Source organism: Marmota flaviventris, chromosome 3 (assembly GCF_047511675.1).
Source record: "Marmota flaviventris isolate mMarFla1 chromosome 3, mMarFla1.hap1, whole genome shotgun sequence".
Taxonomy (NCBI): domain Eukaryota; kingdom Metazoa; phylum Chordata; class Mammalia; order Rodentia; family Sciuridae; genus Marmota; species Marmota flaviventris.
This window is the reverse complement of record NC_092500.1, coordinates 63573324-63589229: the sequence shown is the minus strand read 5'-3', so window position 1 is coordinate 63589229 and position 15906 is coordinate 63573324. Positions and strand designations below refer to the sequence as shown.

The window sequence follows — 15906 nt, the reverse complement described above, 5'->3', positions numbered from 1 at the left end:
GCCAGACTACGAATAAGCTAATTTGAGATAAACCTCAAAGCTTCCATTTTTTCTCTGTGATGTTTTCCTTTTTAAAATCTGATCCTTAGCCAGGCATAGTAGCACATGCCTATAATCCCAGTGACTTGGGAGGCTAAGAAAGGAGGACTGCAAGTTCAAAGTCAGCCTCAGCGACTTAGCAAGGCCCTACGTAACTTAGCGAAATAAAAATAAAAAGGGTTGGGGATGTGGCTCAGAGGTTAAGCATCCTTGCATTTAGTTCCTGGTACAAAAAAATAAATAAATAAAATCCTCAACATAATTTTGTGAAAGAAAATTTAAAAGGCAATATCTCTCTATAATTAATTATTAATAGCATGTCTTCCTCACAATTTAAACATCATCTCAACATCTCTTCAAAACAGTATTTTGAAAATGAAAAGCTTTTTACACATCCTAACTCAATAGTAATAGTCATGTGTTGCAATTTAAAGGACAGTCCCTTTGAAGTTATAAAGATTCATCCCTCAACAGAGAAAAGAAACCTAGGTTTGAGAGATTTCTGTCTAAAATATTTGGGTTATCTTATGGGAAACAAAGAAATAAAAAGAAACCAATAAAATTTAGTGGTAATGAGTTCTACTTTAATTTTTAAAAATATACATTGTTGTACTGAGAAATTACCCTTTTCAAAGGGTTTATCATTTGGCTATGCAGATTCAAAAAGGGTCGAAACTTAGATCTGACTAAATTCTATCTGAAGGAGCTTTTTCTTAAAGTATTAAAGCCCAACTTTAAAGAAGCATTGTGTATTCTTTAAGTCACTGGCATACAGTTAAAAACCTTGTTTGCCCAATTATAATCCTTCAAGCACAATGTTGAAGTTCTCTTTCTTCTCTTCAGAAAGATCTTCCAGAGAGCATCTCTTGCACCTTGCTCATAATGCACTATTTATTGGCATTTCTTTTCCTTTCTAAATGGCCGGGAGGGAAGAGCTCCAAAGCCACAGTGTGTGGTTAGTAATGGCGCTTTTACTTGTCATTGTACAAAGCCTGTTAAATATTTACAACACAGACAGCAATATCTAGTCCTAAACACCCAGTTGTGAGTTTGAGTTTTTTTAGAAATAAATCTATGACAAGTTTTCCCCAGCAAAACGCCAGAAGACTTTACTAACAGCTTCAAGAGACCCAGAGGGTCCAGAGGAGCAGTTATAGGCCATCTGGTGATTACTTATTATTATTTATACAGCACTGTGGATGTACACACAGATGTGTTATGAATCCACATACAGAGAAGCCCTAACAAGGACTTCAGAATGCAAGTGCTGAGCAAGTCAATCTGCATTAAAGAAATACAGTAACCAGAAGAGGGAGTATATTGGCTGTTTAATCTGCTGCATTAGCTGGAAGATTATTTGACAAAAGAATGAAAAATTCTATATAATGACAATATCTTGTAAATCAAAACCTGGCTATATATGGTTTTGCAAGGGTGGCAAAGAGGGATAAAGGAAGGACAGGCTCTCAGATCAGGAAGGCACTTTGTAACCTCAGCAGTATGGAAAAGAAGGGACTGGGAAAGAAACCCACTCCTGACTTGGGAAGAACTGAAATAAAAAGATACAGAACTTTATTTTTTCCTACCAAAAATACTCTAAGAACAGTTTCTGGGCTCCCATTTTGAGTTTTAAGCTGAAATTTTTCTGGGTGTAGCTCCAATTAGGTTTATACAGGTGTTTTTTTTCAGTGGAGGAGACAGGAGCAAGGATGCTTTTAATATGCTATGCTTTTAGTAACAGCATAATAAACATAACATAAAAAATTAAACAACCAAAAGGAAAGGTGTGGGTGTGTGTGTGTGGGGGGGGGTCTCATGAAAACCAAAGGGAACATCATTCCCCTAGGTAGATGTATGACTGCACATATGGTGCACAACCAGAGAAATGAAAAGTTGTGCTGCAACTATGTACAATGAATCAAAATGCATTCTGCTGTCATATGTACCTCATTAGAATAAATAAATTAATTAATTTAAAAAATCAAAGGGAGATCAGTAGAGGAAAGAAACTAAAGGATAGAAGGGGAGGAGAAAGGGGGTAGTCCTGGGAAGTGATATTGACCAAATTATATTGTTATTTCATGTACATGCACAAATATGTAACAACAAATCCCATCATTATGTGCAACTATAATATACCAATTTAAAAAAAGGTGAAAAGAGAGGGAAAAAAGAATAGAAGAAAAAAAATTAAACAACCAACTAAATGTTTCTAAGGACAAGTGTCAAGAGTGCCAGATCTGGGTGGGGGTTGTGGCTCAGTGGTAGAGCACTTGCCTAGCATGTGTGAGGCACTGGGTTCAATTCTCACACCATATATAAATAAAATAAAGGTTCATCAACAACTAAAAAATTTTTAAAAAAAGAAGAGTGTCATATCTGACATAAAGCAACATAAGTTTTTCCTTGTTCTTAACACCTCCATTTTTAAAACCCCAGTCCCAGTCTTGTCTATACAATGAGTAACAGTAGTCTACTTTCATTACAGGGTTACATAAAACTGCAGTGCACTCAGAGTGAGCTGAAAGTAATTGCAAAATCAACATATTACAAAAAATAAGGTTAGCATTTGGCCTAATTGTGTATAATGCAGTGTATTTTCAGCTGCGTGACAGCATGCAGGCACTCTTACCAGATGGGAACTGGATGAATTATTGAATGAAATATGAATTATTAAATAAAAATTTAAATTTTTTTAAACTCTTGGCAAAGAGTGAGGAGGAAAGCTTATCTATTTGCCTGAAATTACCTTCACCTGTCATAGCATGTAAACACAGCATATACCACCACAAATGGCATTTATCTACCAGAGCTATTTCTTCCCGTTATTTTCCAATTCAAGATGCTTCCCTAACATAAAGAATTAGTAATCAGCACCAACTCATTCTTCCTTGTTTTTATTTTGTGTTCATGCCAGGTAATAGGAAAAATGTGTCAAAGGGATACAATGTAAGATCCAGACTCCCACAGTACCAGTATGGTCCTTTTAATGGAACACTGGGATAACAGGAATAACCTCTATAGATTTGTGTTATACAGGTAATAAAACATATACCTTTGCAGCATGCCAGCATTTAACCAATCTTAGGAGCTATTTGTTGCCTCATATATTACAGAGAAATAGAGATTTAAGGGATAATGTTCATGGAGGTAGAGGATATGAAGCAATAAACAGCTTTGGAGGCTGGTTAAATGCCAAGTGAAGCCAGGACTACAGTACCATAAACATTATTTCTACTATGACAAGATAAGGAGGTGCAAGAAGCTGCCCTCAACCTCACCACAACTAGGGCTCCATTGCTATTCTTGGCCTTTGAAGAGAAAAAGAGGCCCTGGAGGTCTATGAGTTAGTTGTGTTTTTCATGTCTCAGAAAGATATGAAGAAAATCTCAACCTCTATCTAGATGTCCTCTGGGATAAAGTAGGTATCTTCAGATTCTCAGGATCATACTGTACAGATGACTTTCCCTTAAAAGGACAGAGATGATACAGAGTGGTTATGACAGAAACTTTTCTCAGTGGCTGATAATGGGATACTACTAACTGTTCCTGAGTGGTATTTCCTCAGAGGAAATGTGCTCCTGTTCTTTAGGATAAAGCCATTCTAAAGTAATAAGCTGATATGACCAGCTTTTGCTCAAAGACTGATGATGGTATCCAGAGGGGCCATTTAAATCTACATAATTTGTACTACAAACCACTGTTATATGCCTGTGAGGGAGGTACAGGATTATGGAATGTGTAGACTCCTAGGAATAAAAACTGGGTAAAAATAAAACAAAAAAGAGGTATATTATTTAACTATGTACACATGAAATAATATCTGAAATTCAAGATTACCAACATAGTATTTATACCTGCTTCCACATATAACAGAATAATTTTATATTCCATCTTTAAGTGAAAGTGGCCCCCAAAAGTATTAAAAATTACAAATTAAGCCAGGTATGGTGTTTCACACCTGTAAACTCAGCTACTTAAGAAGCTGAGTCAGGATTACTTGAACCCACAAGTTTGAGGCCCGCTTTGGCAATATAGTGAGACCCCATCACAAAAAAAAAAAAAGAAAAGAAAAAACCCGACAAAGCCATTTTATAGTCACAATGTTTATAAAGAGATGCTATCTAATAAACATTTCAAAAACCCATATAACTTGATTCAACAGAATGTCTGGGGGCCCTATTAACACTAACTGGTCCCCTCTCAGGAAGCAGCTCTATTAATGACTCCTTCTACCATATTCCACAAAGAGGTTTTAGCAGGAAAACTTTTTCCTACAGTTCTTCCTCATGAAAGTGACACTACTTCAAGAGAAACAAAGTATCTCAACAGGAGAACAGAAATAAGAGGGCTAAAAAACTCTTATCACCCGTTTTTTTCAGATAAGAATGCAGACAGTACAACCTTTAGCTGCCATCTTTTTTTTTTTTTTTTTAAAAGTACATGCAGCATATTTAGAACTCAGCTGTGTCACATCAGACGTACTGTTGGAAAGTGGATCATGAACAGAATCCAAAAATAACAGCCATTAAAGACCTAGCAACCAAAACATGTTTATGTATCCATTGAAAGCCTGGTGGTTTTGATTATATAGTAGAGAGCATAATCCACCAGTCTATTTTAGGTGAATTTTCCTTTCACCTTCCCTTAATATTAAAGTGTAGGATGACATTAATTTAGGCAAATACAGGGTAAACTCTGAGCAGGGAACTATAGAAACAATTCAAGATTCCTATAGTTGTTGTTTTAAATTTTTATTTTGAGACAGGATCTCACTAAGTTGCTGAGGGTCTCAATAAGATGTTGAGGCTGAGCAAACACTTGTGATCATCCTGCCTTAAGTTGCTGGGATTGCAGGTATGCGCCAGTGTGCACAGCAAGATTCCCATAGTTTTATTTGCTTGCTTTTAACAATCAGCCTCTTCAATTACAAATTTGCTTCCATTCCTGTTTTCTCTACCTGGTAAAAGCCATTGCTTTTTTTTTAATATTTAGTTTTTAGTTTTAAGTGGACACAATATCTTTATTTTATTTTTATTTGGTGCTGAGGATCAAACTCAGTGCCTCACATGTGCTAGATGAAATTCTACCACTGAACCACAATCACAGCCCAAACCACTGCTTTTTGAGACTTCTGTCATAGTAGGTTCTAAACTATGCCTTCTAAAATGTATCTTGGTTCTTATTTTCTTTCTTTGTATTGGGGGATTGAATCCAGAGGCACTGTACCACAGAGCTACATCCCCAGCCTTTTCATTTTGTGAGACAGGGTCTCACTAAGTTGCCTAGGATCTTGCTAAGTTGCTTAGACTGGCCTTGAAATTGCCATCTTCCTGCCTCAGCCTTGTCTGGCTATCATGGTCCTTATTACCCTCCTGGAGCTTATATAGTTTTTTTAGTATTCTATATTTTCTGGAATAAATAATTTGAGTCAATGACAAGTGGATTACAAATAACTTTAAGACCTCTAGGTGGCTCAAGAATGCAACCATTCTCAAGGGATATAAGGAATTTGAATGACAGGCCAAGGGTAGCTAACAACTAAATTTATCTTCTCTGCCAGATTTTCACTAACGTATAACATTCATATAACATAAAGCAATCACAGTACATCTTGTAGAGATTCCACTCTAATGCTATCTGTTACTAAATATTGGAAAAAAAACTTGGAAGGAGACTAAATATAACTTCAGAACTATAATCTCACCAGAAAATAGTTTGATATGCAAAGAAAATAAAGGAATGAATCATGCTGGCTCCAAAGTCTTAAGTTGTTCCTTTCTATCCTTTTCCTTTATCCCCCTCCCCCTTTTTTTTTTTGTACTGGGGATTGAATCCAGGGGTGATTTATCATTGAGCTACATCCCCAGCTCTTTTTTATTTTGAGACAGGGTCTCAGTTGCCAAGGCTGGCCTCAAACTTGTAATCCTCCTATCTCAGTCTCCCAAGTCACTAGGATTACAAGTATTCACCACTACACTCAGCTATCCTTTTACTATGGAACAAGTAACTTAGAATTCTCAAGAAGGTAACAATTCCCCCAAGTGTCACACCCACCTTTCCCTTGGGGTTGGAGGAAGCTTTGAGAATGTAAGTCAGTGGTTATAATGAATCCTAATAACCAAAATACCATTACACAATTCAGAAGTGAGAAAGAAAAACAGGGGAAGGAAAGGATTATGATGAAATGAAACCTAACAATACAGGGAAGAATCAAAGCAAAAATCCTTACTGTTTTCCTACATCTAGGAAAATTTTTAAAAAAATTTTTAAAAGAGAAAATGAAAACAAGGAAACAAACACCAATATTAGTGAATACTACTCTTTTTTAACAAGACAGCCTGAAGAGATGTTATTTACACTGTTTTGCTCAAAAAGCTTAAGAGATGTTTTTCTCGTGTATTCCTTATTTTTATCATCCATTCTTATTTCTTTGAGAAATCCTTGTTTGGATGGTTTTATGTATACTGCATAATAAGTATACTTAATGTAAGACATAGAAATTGAGTAGTTTAAGCAATAAATAAAGAAAATAATGGTAAATATCAGAAAAATAAATGCTTTCACCAAAAAAGCAGATTTTTCCAGTAGAGAAGTGAAAAGGGTACCAAGTTATCAGTTGTCAGAGTCATAGTAAATAGTATTATTAAATTTACACAGAAAGTTGGAGGGATCATTTTTAGGTATGTTCTTTAATAAAGCTGTTTGAGAAGTGAAAACAAATTTACCCTATATTTCTAACTGTCTTCTATTGTTAAAAAAATTAAATATAGACCACATGGGGAAACAAGCAGTCAGTAATAAAGTAGAATGTTTTGATAAGGAAAAGAAAATGCATCTTAGGATGCTGAATATTGCAGAATACAATAGCTTTGTTAGTGTCTTATCTGAAATTTTCAGCATTTACTGAAATTTGGACTCTTCCCTCTGTCCATTTCTTGTTACCATCCTCATCTCTTCTACTACTCAAATTCCAGTTCTTAGTAGTCTGGGGGTTTTTTGTTTTGTTTTGGTACCAGGGACTGAACTCAGGAGCACTCGACCACTGAGCCACATCCCCAGCCCTATTTTCTATTTTATTTAAAGACAGGGTCTCACTGAGTTGCTTAGCACCTCACTGTTGCTGAGACTGGTTTTGAACTAGCAATCCTCCTGCCTCAGCCTCCCAAGCTGCTGGGATCACAGGCATGCACCACTGTGCCCAGCCAATTCTTACTAATCTCTAGAACTAAACTCTTCTTTTTGTCTAAATATTTACAATGTTTACTAGAACTAGTCTGCAATCTTACATACTACCAGTAAGTGTCACTGGACAGGCCTATGACTTACTTCTAAATAAACAGAAAGTCACCCTTCAGGGCCTGTAAAATAAATTAATAAAGACAGATAAAAACTTTTTTTGGTATTCTTTTTCTTTTTTTGTGGAACATGGTATTAGCACAGAGTATTAAGAGTTAAGAAGTTTGAAAAAGGCAATTACATCAAAATTGCTTTATTAAAAAGGCATATGATGAGAAATATCTGACTTATACACATATACACACAAAATTACACGTCAGCTAACAGAACAATGCATTTCATAGTATCAGACAAGGGAAATGTTTATATACTGCTATAATATCTCAGGTTCTTTATTAGATTTGTCTTTCCTAGATAGGTCTCTTCCTTACCTGTTAAACATGATTTTCTGGATCAACAGAAGAAACACTTTTTCTTATTTAAAAAAAAAAAAAATCTGAAATTGGGGTTCACATGAAGGGTACCTTGTCAGCTATCTCTCCAAATATGTTAAGCAGATTTTTATATCCATGAAGATATTTCTAAACTTGCTTTGTATTTAGATGGATAGCTTTACAAAAGAGGAGAGAGCAACATGTATTCTTCAACACTGTGTGTTGGAAAACAAACACCAGTAGAATAACAATATGGAAGAGAGCAAGGCAGATTTCATTACGGTAGAGTGCCTACACTTCCTCATAACTTGGATTTACACACTGCAAATCCTCTGATCTGATTACCTCCAGTGATCACGTAAAATACCGGCTTTAAACTCTTTGCCTTAGTGATAAAACAGCCACTTTGATTCACAACAAGACATTCACAATAAAGTATATTGTAAACGTACCTGTCCACAGCCCGGGGCATTGCACACAAACGGTCTGTCGTCTCCCATATTTCATATAGCTGAGCGGAGCTGAGGAGGGGGAGGTAGGGGAAAAGTTATGTTAAATACGCTGGAGCAAAAAAATGTGCTTCAAAAATATCAAGCCTAGAAACAGGTGTTCCAAGAATGCTATCTATCAAAGCTGTAAACACAGGCTACTTTGAGGAGACCCATTAGACAGGTGGCATGTGATCTACTGTCCCTCAATTTAAATTTTGTATTAGAAAAATTTATACTTAAATAGTCAAGGAATTTCAAACCTTTGCTAGATTTTCCCTTTCTGCTACAGTATATAACACACTTCTCTAGTCTGCTGAATTACAACAGTGCAATTCCCTATGTCAATAAATCCACTGAATGTTCAATGTGGAAGCCATATTTTTGAACTAGAGAAGACCAAAATTTGTCATTTAATTAATTAAGGGATTATAGGAGGGGTGCTCCGTTTTACAGGGCCATAATCTGGCTCCCTGGTGTATAAACTACGAGACTGTTGGCAAGAGTCGTTTATCCCAGATTATTGCCAAAGAAAACAAAGCACCCATCCTATTGGGCTACATGGGAAATGATTTTCATTAATAAAAAAATAAAAATAAAAGCCTTCTTTCCCCACTGGGAGCCTCCTCCTCCCCCCACCAATCGACTGTGGCAAATGGAGAAATATCGGTACCCTCCCCCCGCCTCTGATTCTATTTATGGTGAGGTTTTTAAAAGCAGCAATAAAACAAATGTCGACTCTTTGGGGGTTTACTGGGTGAATATGTTCCGGCTGTTTGTGCCGCTCTTGCCCAGAGTTCTTAGGCTGCTCTGTTGCAGCCAACAGATGTGTACTGCTGCAGGGGATAAAAGAAATGACACTAAAAAGCATCACCATCCATCTCTTCTATTTCTCTGAAGAATTTAACAGAATTTATAATTATTTATATGTGTGTGTGTATTATTTATTTAATATTTAATATTATATATTTAATATTGAAGCTAAATTCTCAAAATATTGATTAACATTCTTTGTCAATGAACAATAATTCCAATCTCATTGGGTTGGGAAAATTTCTCATATTCCAACTAGGAATAAAAATAGAGGTATAGATGAATAAATATTAGAAATGCAAATCACAGTAAAAATATTCCCAAAAGATAAACAGTATTTTGGAAAAGTGGAAGAGAAAAACGGGGAAAGGGATGAAAATACCCTTATAGATTAAACTCTTAAAGGACATTTCCAAACATCTCTCCATAAGAGAGAAACGTATACAAACAAATGAACAGGGAAGATAACAGAGGCTGAAATAATTGAATCACATTCAATTATTTGAATATGATTGGAAATAATTTCAGAACTGTAACCAAATTTCAAATTTTATCTTAGAGATAAACAGAAATATCAATCTCAGTCAGGCCTATATTAAATTAAAAAGTTAACATGCTAGAATCAATCTGGTAACCAGAAAACCATGCTTAAAACATAGAGGGTGGGTAGGTAACATCTCTCCTATTCTCTTAGGGCTCACTCTGGGGTTAGAAACGAGTATTTCTGGTTGTCTAACCAGCAATTCCACAACTAATCAGCGCTTAAAATTGTGGGGTGCTCAATAAAATAGAAGGGGCTTCTTGGTCATCTTTCAATGTGATAGGAACATGGTCTAACCATGAAGGAAACTGATGCTGCAGCATTGCTGTAATGGAAGAGACCCTGTATGTACATACATGTACACAGATTTATATCACATTTAGCCAGGATAAATTGCTTCAATAAATTCTGTTCCTAGGAGATGCTAGCTCAAGCTGATGATTGGGTACTAGGAAATGAGAGCTTCATTCTTCTCCACATAGCCCCAGGACAAGGGAGTTTTTTGGGGGGGTTGTTTGTTTATTTAAAATATATGATGATTTTTTAGTACTTTTTGGAAACACAACATTGTACAAAAAAAAAAAAAAAGGTAAACAAAAGCAGATAAATATAAAGACCAAGAACTTTATGTCTGAAAATTCAGATAATTTCTAAAAAGCAATTCACCTCTGGAAAAAGTCCTAAATGCTGTGCTACAGATAATTTCACTTTCTAGTCCTAGAACCTGTTTTCCTAATATAATTACAAAATGAAATTTTATTTCAAAAAGGGCCTCCAACATATTTTCCAACCAGGAAGTAAACTACAAGGGCTAGAATAGACACAAGAACCACGCAAAATGCCTTATTTTTTATCTTGGTTCTGATATTTGGACCTAAATGTTCTCATTTTTCTATTTACTTAGAGGAAGAAATGGGTTCTGGCTGAGAAGGGGACAGCACTGGCATACAAAGTGATTAAATAAATTTTGGAATGATTTCCATAGAACCACAAAATTCAAACTTAACTTGGCTTTTCACAATCACTCCACAATATATGGCTTCTGGGTTTTATTTAATGGCATCATTATTAGGAAATAGAGATAAGAAAATTGAGTCCTTCCATCCCCAGCCAAAAAGAAGGAAAAAAGAAAGAAACAAACAAATATGTCTTTTGAAAAGAAAAAAAGGGCGGGGGTGGGGGGGAGAGAAAAAAACACTTTGGGGGAAAAAAAAGCATTAAAATCTAACAGAAGTAAGCATTTTCACTGGTCTTAAATATTCAACTGACATTCACTAACTAGGATTTCCTGCTTCCTTCCCAATTTGCTGGCCTTTGTTTTACCGTTTTCACCAAAGGGAGATAACAATGGGAGGAAGAAGGCTTTTTTTCTTAAATACCCACAGTTATTCTTAAATCATTCCCTTAATTTTTTGCCCTATGTAATTTCCATATTTCTTGTTTTAAAGAAAGTTTAAATACTTAACAATCAGAATGATCTGTCCATCCATTAAAAAATAAATAAATCCAACAAACATTTCTATTTTTAAAATTTCTCCTGCATCAATTTGTTAATATAAAGAATCTTGCTGGTTTATTTCTATCTGATACTGAAAACAAATTTTTAATTGTTAGGTCAAACTGATGCTCTTTCAAAAACAAAAAGCTACGCATTTCTGTAGGATAAACAGGAGACAAAAAATGAAATCTTCAATAATGACACTGACACTACTGCTTGACAAAGTAGATCATGTATCTGGGTATAGCACTCACAGTGTGTTGTCATCTCGATCTATTTCTTTAGGATGAAACACAAGCATTTTATAGAACTAAACAATAAATAACAGGACAGGGATACACATACATTAAGAGGTACTGCCAAGGGTAAGTGAAATGCTTTCAGCAAGGAGAAGAACTGGAAAACAAAGATGCACTGAAAGGCCGTCCAAGAGATCAAGGTGTATAGAGGAAAGGCTGAGGTACTCAGTGAAGCCAGAAGGCAAAAATGATAAAATTTAGGATTTATTAAAAAGAGAAAGTTATCGGATTGCTGTGAAAAAAGTTAAAAAAAAAAAAAAAACACAATGTTTAGAGCATAACTTTTTAATAACTGAGATAATTTCCAAAAGCCTATGTCTAATAGTTTTGTCAGAGGTAGAGGTAGATCCTAATTCGTCAACATACAAATGAAAAAACAGATTCTCTTTTTTTGTATATATAGATCTATCTATCTCTTTTAGTTTTTGTTTTTAATAGAATTGAGGATAGAGTCTGTAACTAAGGGTTACAAAGTTAATTCTCTGAATCTGGTTACGATGTGATAATTTCTTTAGTAACAAATTGGTGTTAATAAGATGGCCCAATTCTTAAATATGGAATCCAAGCCCCATACAAATACAACCAAGGGCCTGTTCTAATGACAAAAGCAAACATCACTAGGTATAACGACAGGGCATATATACCATAAATACCAAAGATTCATAGAAATCTAAAAGGGGATTAGATTATCCTTTCTTCCTTCATTCAAAAAACACTACTATGGAACTATTAAGTGCCAAGTAAAATGAACCTAAAAATAAAAAAAACAAGAGGCTAAGGCAGGAGAATCACAAGTTTGAGGCCAGCCTTAGCAAGTCAGCAAGACCCTGTCTCAAAATAAAAAATAAAAAGGGCTGGTAATGGAGCTCAGTGGTAGAGCATCCCTGGATTCAATTCCCACCATCATCTTACACGTGAGTGTGGCGCGAGCGCGCGCGCACACGCGCACACACACACACACAGACACAGACACAGACACAGACATAGAAAAGTTAATGCTTAATTAAACCTCTAACAAAACCTCAGCCAGAACTGTCAAGATACACATTCCAGGGGCTGAAGTTGCGGCTGAGTGGTAGAGCACTTGCCTAGCACATGTGAGGCACTGGATTCAATCCTTAGCACCACATAAAAATAAATAAATAAAATAAAAGTATTAAAAAAAGATATATGTTCCGGCACAACAGCATGTCAATCACAAATACAGCAGAAGAGGCAACTTTTAGGAATACATATTTGGGCAATTTTTCTGAAAAGCAGTTTGACAATATTTGTAAACTGTCTTACCCAAATGTTTGATACCTTTGAACAAATCATTCTTCTCTTGGGATTCTATTCTAAGAATAAAACCAGAAACACAGACCCTTTTACGTATTAAAATGTTCATCATAGTCATATTTATAATCCAAAATGATAGGAATTGAATTTTTAAGAGAAATTGATAAATGTATATTAAGGTATTGCCTCACAAGATACTATTTAAAATGTTAAGAAAACAATTTGAAAACTATTTAATGACATGAGAAAATGCTAATACATTAAATGAGAAAAGCAGAATAAAAGACTGCATACATCCATAATTCCGAATCTATAGGATAGAAAACAAATAATAAGTATGGAAAAAGATGAATTAACAACAAAATATTAAAAAGGGTTATCTCTGGATAACCATATTCTACATGATTTTTATATTCTTCTTGTACCTTTATTATTTCTTAAAAGCTCTACAACTATCAGATTGCTTTTTTTTAAAATTTGTTTTTGTAGTTATAGATGGACAGAATGCCTTTATTGTATTTGTTTATTTTTATATGGTGCTAAGGATCAAACCCAGTGCCTCACACTTGCTAGGCAAGCGCTCTGCCACTGAGCTACAGCCTCAGCCCTACGGACTACTTTTTTTTTTTTTTAATAACTTTATTTTATCTATTTATTTATTTTTACATGGTGCTGAGGATCAAACACAGGGCCTTGCACATGCTAGGCGAGCGTTCTACCGCTGAGCCATAACCCCAGCCCCCCCACGGATTGCTTTTAATAAATAAATTATAATGTCAGCTAAGAATGCCTATCAGCATGATTGGAAAAAAAAAATGTCTTTAAATTAAGTGTTGGAGGGGTGGGGACAGGGTGTATGTATTTGCCAGACAGGTCCAAAGCTCTAAAATTTAAATCATAACAAGTTGCTCATTCTCTACTACAAAGCAACAGAATCAACTGGCAAATTAAGTTCAAAACGGATGAACAGGGGCTGAGGTTGTGGCTCAATGGTAGAGCGCTCACCTAGCATGCATGAGGCACTGGGTTCAATCCTCTGCACCACATAGAATAAAATAAAGGTACTGTGTCTACTTACAACTAAAAAATATATACATTAAATAAAAAATGGACCATCTGGGCTGAGGTTATAGCTCAGTGGTAGAGTGCTTGCCTAGTACACATGAGGCACTGAGTTCAATACTCAGCACCACAAAAAAATAAATAAAATAAAGGTATTGTATCCATCTACAACTAAAAATTAAAAAAAAAAAAAAAGGACCATCAGCTGGGCACAGTGGTACACACCTGTAATACCAGCAGCTCGGGAGACTTAGGCAGAAGACTGTGCTTCAGCAACTTACTGAGGACCTAAGCAACTCAGCAAGACCTTGTCTCTAAATAAAATATAAGAAAGGGCTAGGGATATTGCTCAGTAGTTAAGCGGCCCTGAGTTCAATCCCTGGTACCAAAAAGGGAAAAAAAAAAAAAAAAAAAAAGAACCATCAAAAGTCTTTCTAAAATTATAAACTAAGTTTCATACAGAAAATAAATATGGTGAAAACTTCAGCTTACATCCATACACAGAACAAACCAAGCAGTTCAACACAGTCCTTTGTTACCCTTAAGGACCGATTTTCAGAATCCCATGAATGCTCCCTGACAACAAGTATTACTTGTAGTAATAAATAATGTCAATGATAAATAATTAGAAATTAACCCAGCCATTACCACAAAGGGAATTCAGATAGCTCAAACCAAGATTAGCAAGTACTAAATGCTATTTAGCTCAACTATAACCATGCTGAAAAATGTAGACAGGCACATATGGGCCTTGTTCCTTTATGATATTAAAAAGAAGCCAGATTTGGTAGTACTCACCTGTAATCCCAGTGACTCAAGAGGCTAAGACACAATGATTTCAAGTTCAAGGCCAGCCTCAGCAATTTAGCAAGGCCCTAAGAAACTTAGTAAGAATCTCTCAAAAGAAAAAGAAAAAAAAAAAAGGACTGGGGATATAGCTTACTGAGAAAGTGACCCTGGGTTAATTTTCAACTATCAAATAAATATTAAAAAGAAGAAGTAGTAGTAGCAGCAGCAGCAGCCACTGCCGCCACCACCACCAGAACCTGGTGTGGTGGCGTATGCCTATAATTCCATCAACTTGGGAAGCTGAGGCAGAAAAATCACCAAGTTCAAGATCTGCCTCAGGAATTTAGTGAGACCCTGCCTCAAAATAAAAAACAAAAAAAGGCTTGGGATGTAGCTCAGTGGTAGAGCACCACTGGGTTCAATCCCCAATACCAGAAAAGTGAATGAATGAATCAATCAATGAGTGAAATAAAAACCATGCTATGTATGGTGATACATACCTATAATCCCATAGACTTGGGAGGCTTAGGCAGGAGAACTGCAAGTTCAAAATCTGCATCAGTGGGCTGGGGATATAGCTCAGTTGGTAGAGTACTTGCCTTGCATGCACAAGGTCCTAAATTCAATCCCCAGCACCACAAAAAGATCTGCCTCAGCAATTTAGCAAGACCCTGTCTCAAAATAAAAAACAAAAAGTCTGTAAAAGGTAGTACTCACCTGTAATCCTAGTTACTCAGGAGGCTAAGGAAGAACCTTAGCCTCCTGAGTAACTAAGATTACGGATCGCAAGTTCAAAGCCAGCCTCAGCAAACTTAGCAAGGCCCTAAGCAACTTAGTGAGACCCTGCTCAAAATAAAAAAATAAAAAGGGCTGGGGATGTAGCTCAGTGACAGAGCACTCTAGGTTCAATTCCCAGTACCAAAAACTGATAGAATGAGCCAGGTGCAGTGGCACACACCTGTAATCTCAGCAGCTCAGGAGGTTGAGACAGGAGGATCTCGAGTTCAAAGCCAACCTCAGCAATAGTGAGGGCAAGGTGCTGAGCAACTCAGTGAAACCCTGTCTCTAAATGAAATACAATAGGACTGGGGATGTGGGCTGTGGCTCAGTGGTTGAGTGCTCCTGAGTTCAATCTTCAATACCAAAAATAAATAAATAAATACATACATACATACCAGGCAGGCATGGTGGTTCACACTTGTAATCTGTTACTCCAGAAGGTAAGGCCCTAAGCAATTTAATGAGACCATGCCCCCCCCAAATTAAAAGGGCTTAAGGTGTGGCTCAGAGGTTTTAACACCCCCGTAATCAATCCCCAGTACCAGTAAATGAGTGAATGAATTAATAAATAATAAGGAAGGAAGCTGGGGTAGTGGCATATGCCTGTAATTCCAGCTACTTGGGAGGCTGAGAATCACAAGTTTGA

The 15906-nt window shown here is 36.1% G+C and overlaps 1 protein-coding gene across 4 annotated transcripts in view; it reads right to left on the bottom strand.

Annotated features, from left to right (window-relative positions):
• Positions 1 to 15906, bottom strand: part of LOC114103948 (cyclic AMP-dependent transcription factor ATF-7) — a 101870-nt gene that overhangs the window by 69670 nt on the left and 16294 nt on the right. For all 4 annotated transcript variants that reach the window (XR_011707078.1, XM_071609803.1, XM_027949832.2 and 1 more), the window contains exon 2: positions 8165 to 8233. Coding sequence is in view for 3 of the 4 variants with exons in the window: in XM_071609803.1 (XP_071465904.1) it covers positions 8165 to 8212 (48 nt within the window). In the remaining variant the exon portion in view is untranslated. The remainder of the gene's footprint in view (positions 1 to 8164; positions 8234 to 15906) is intronic.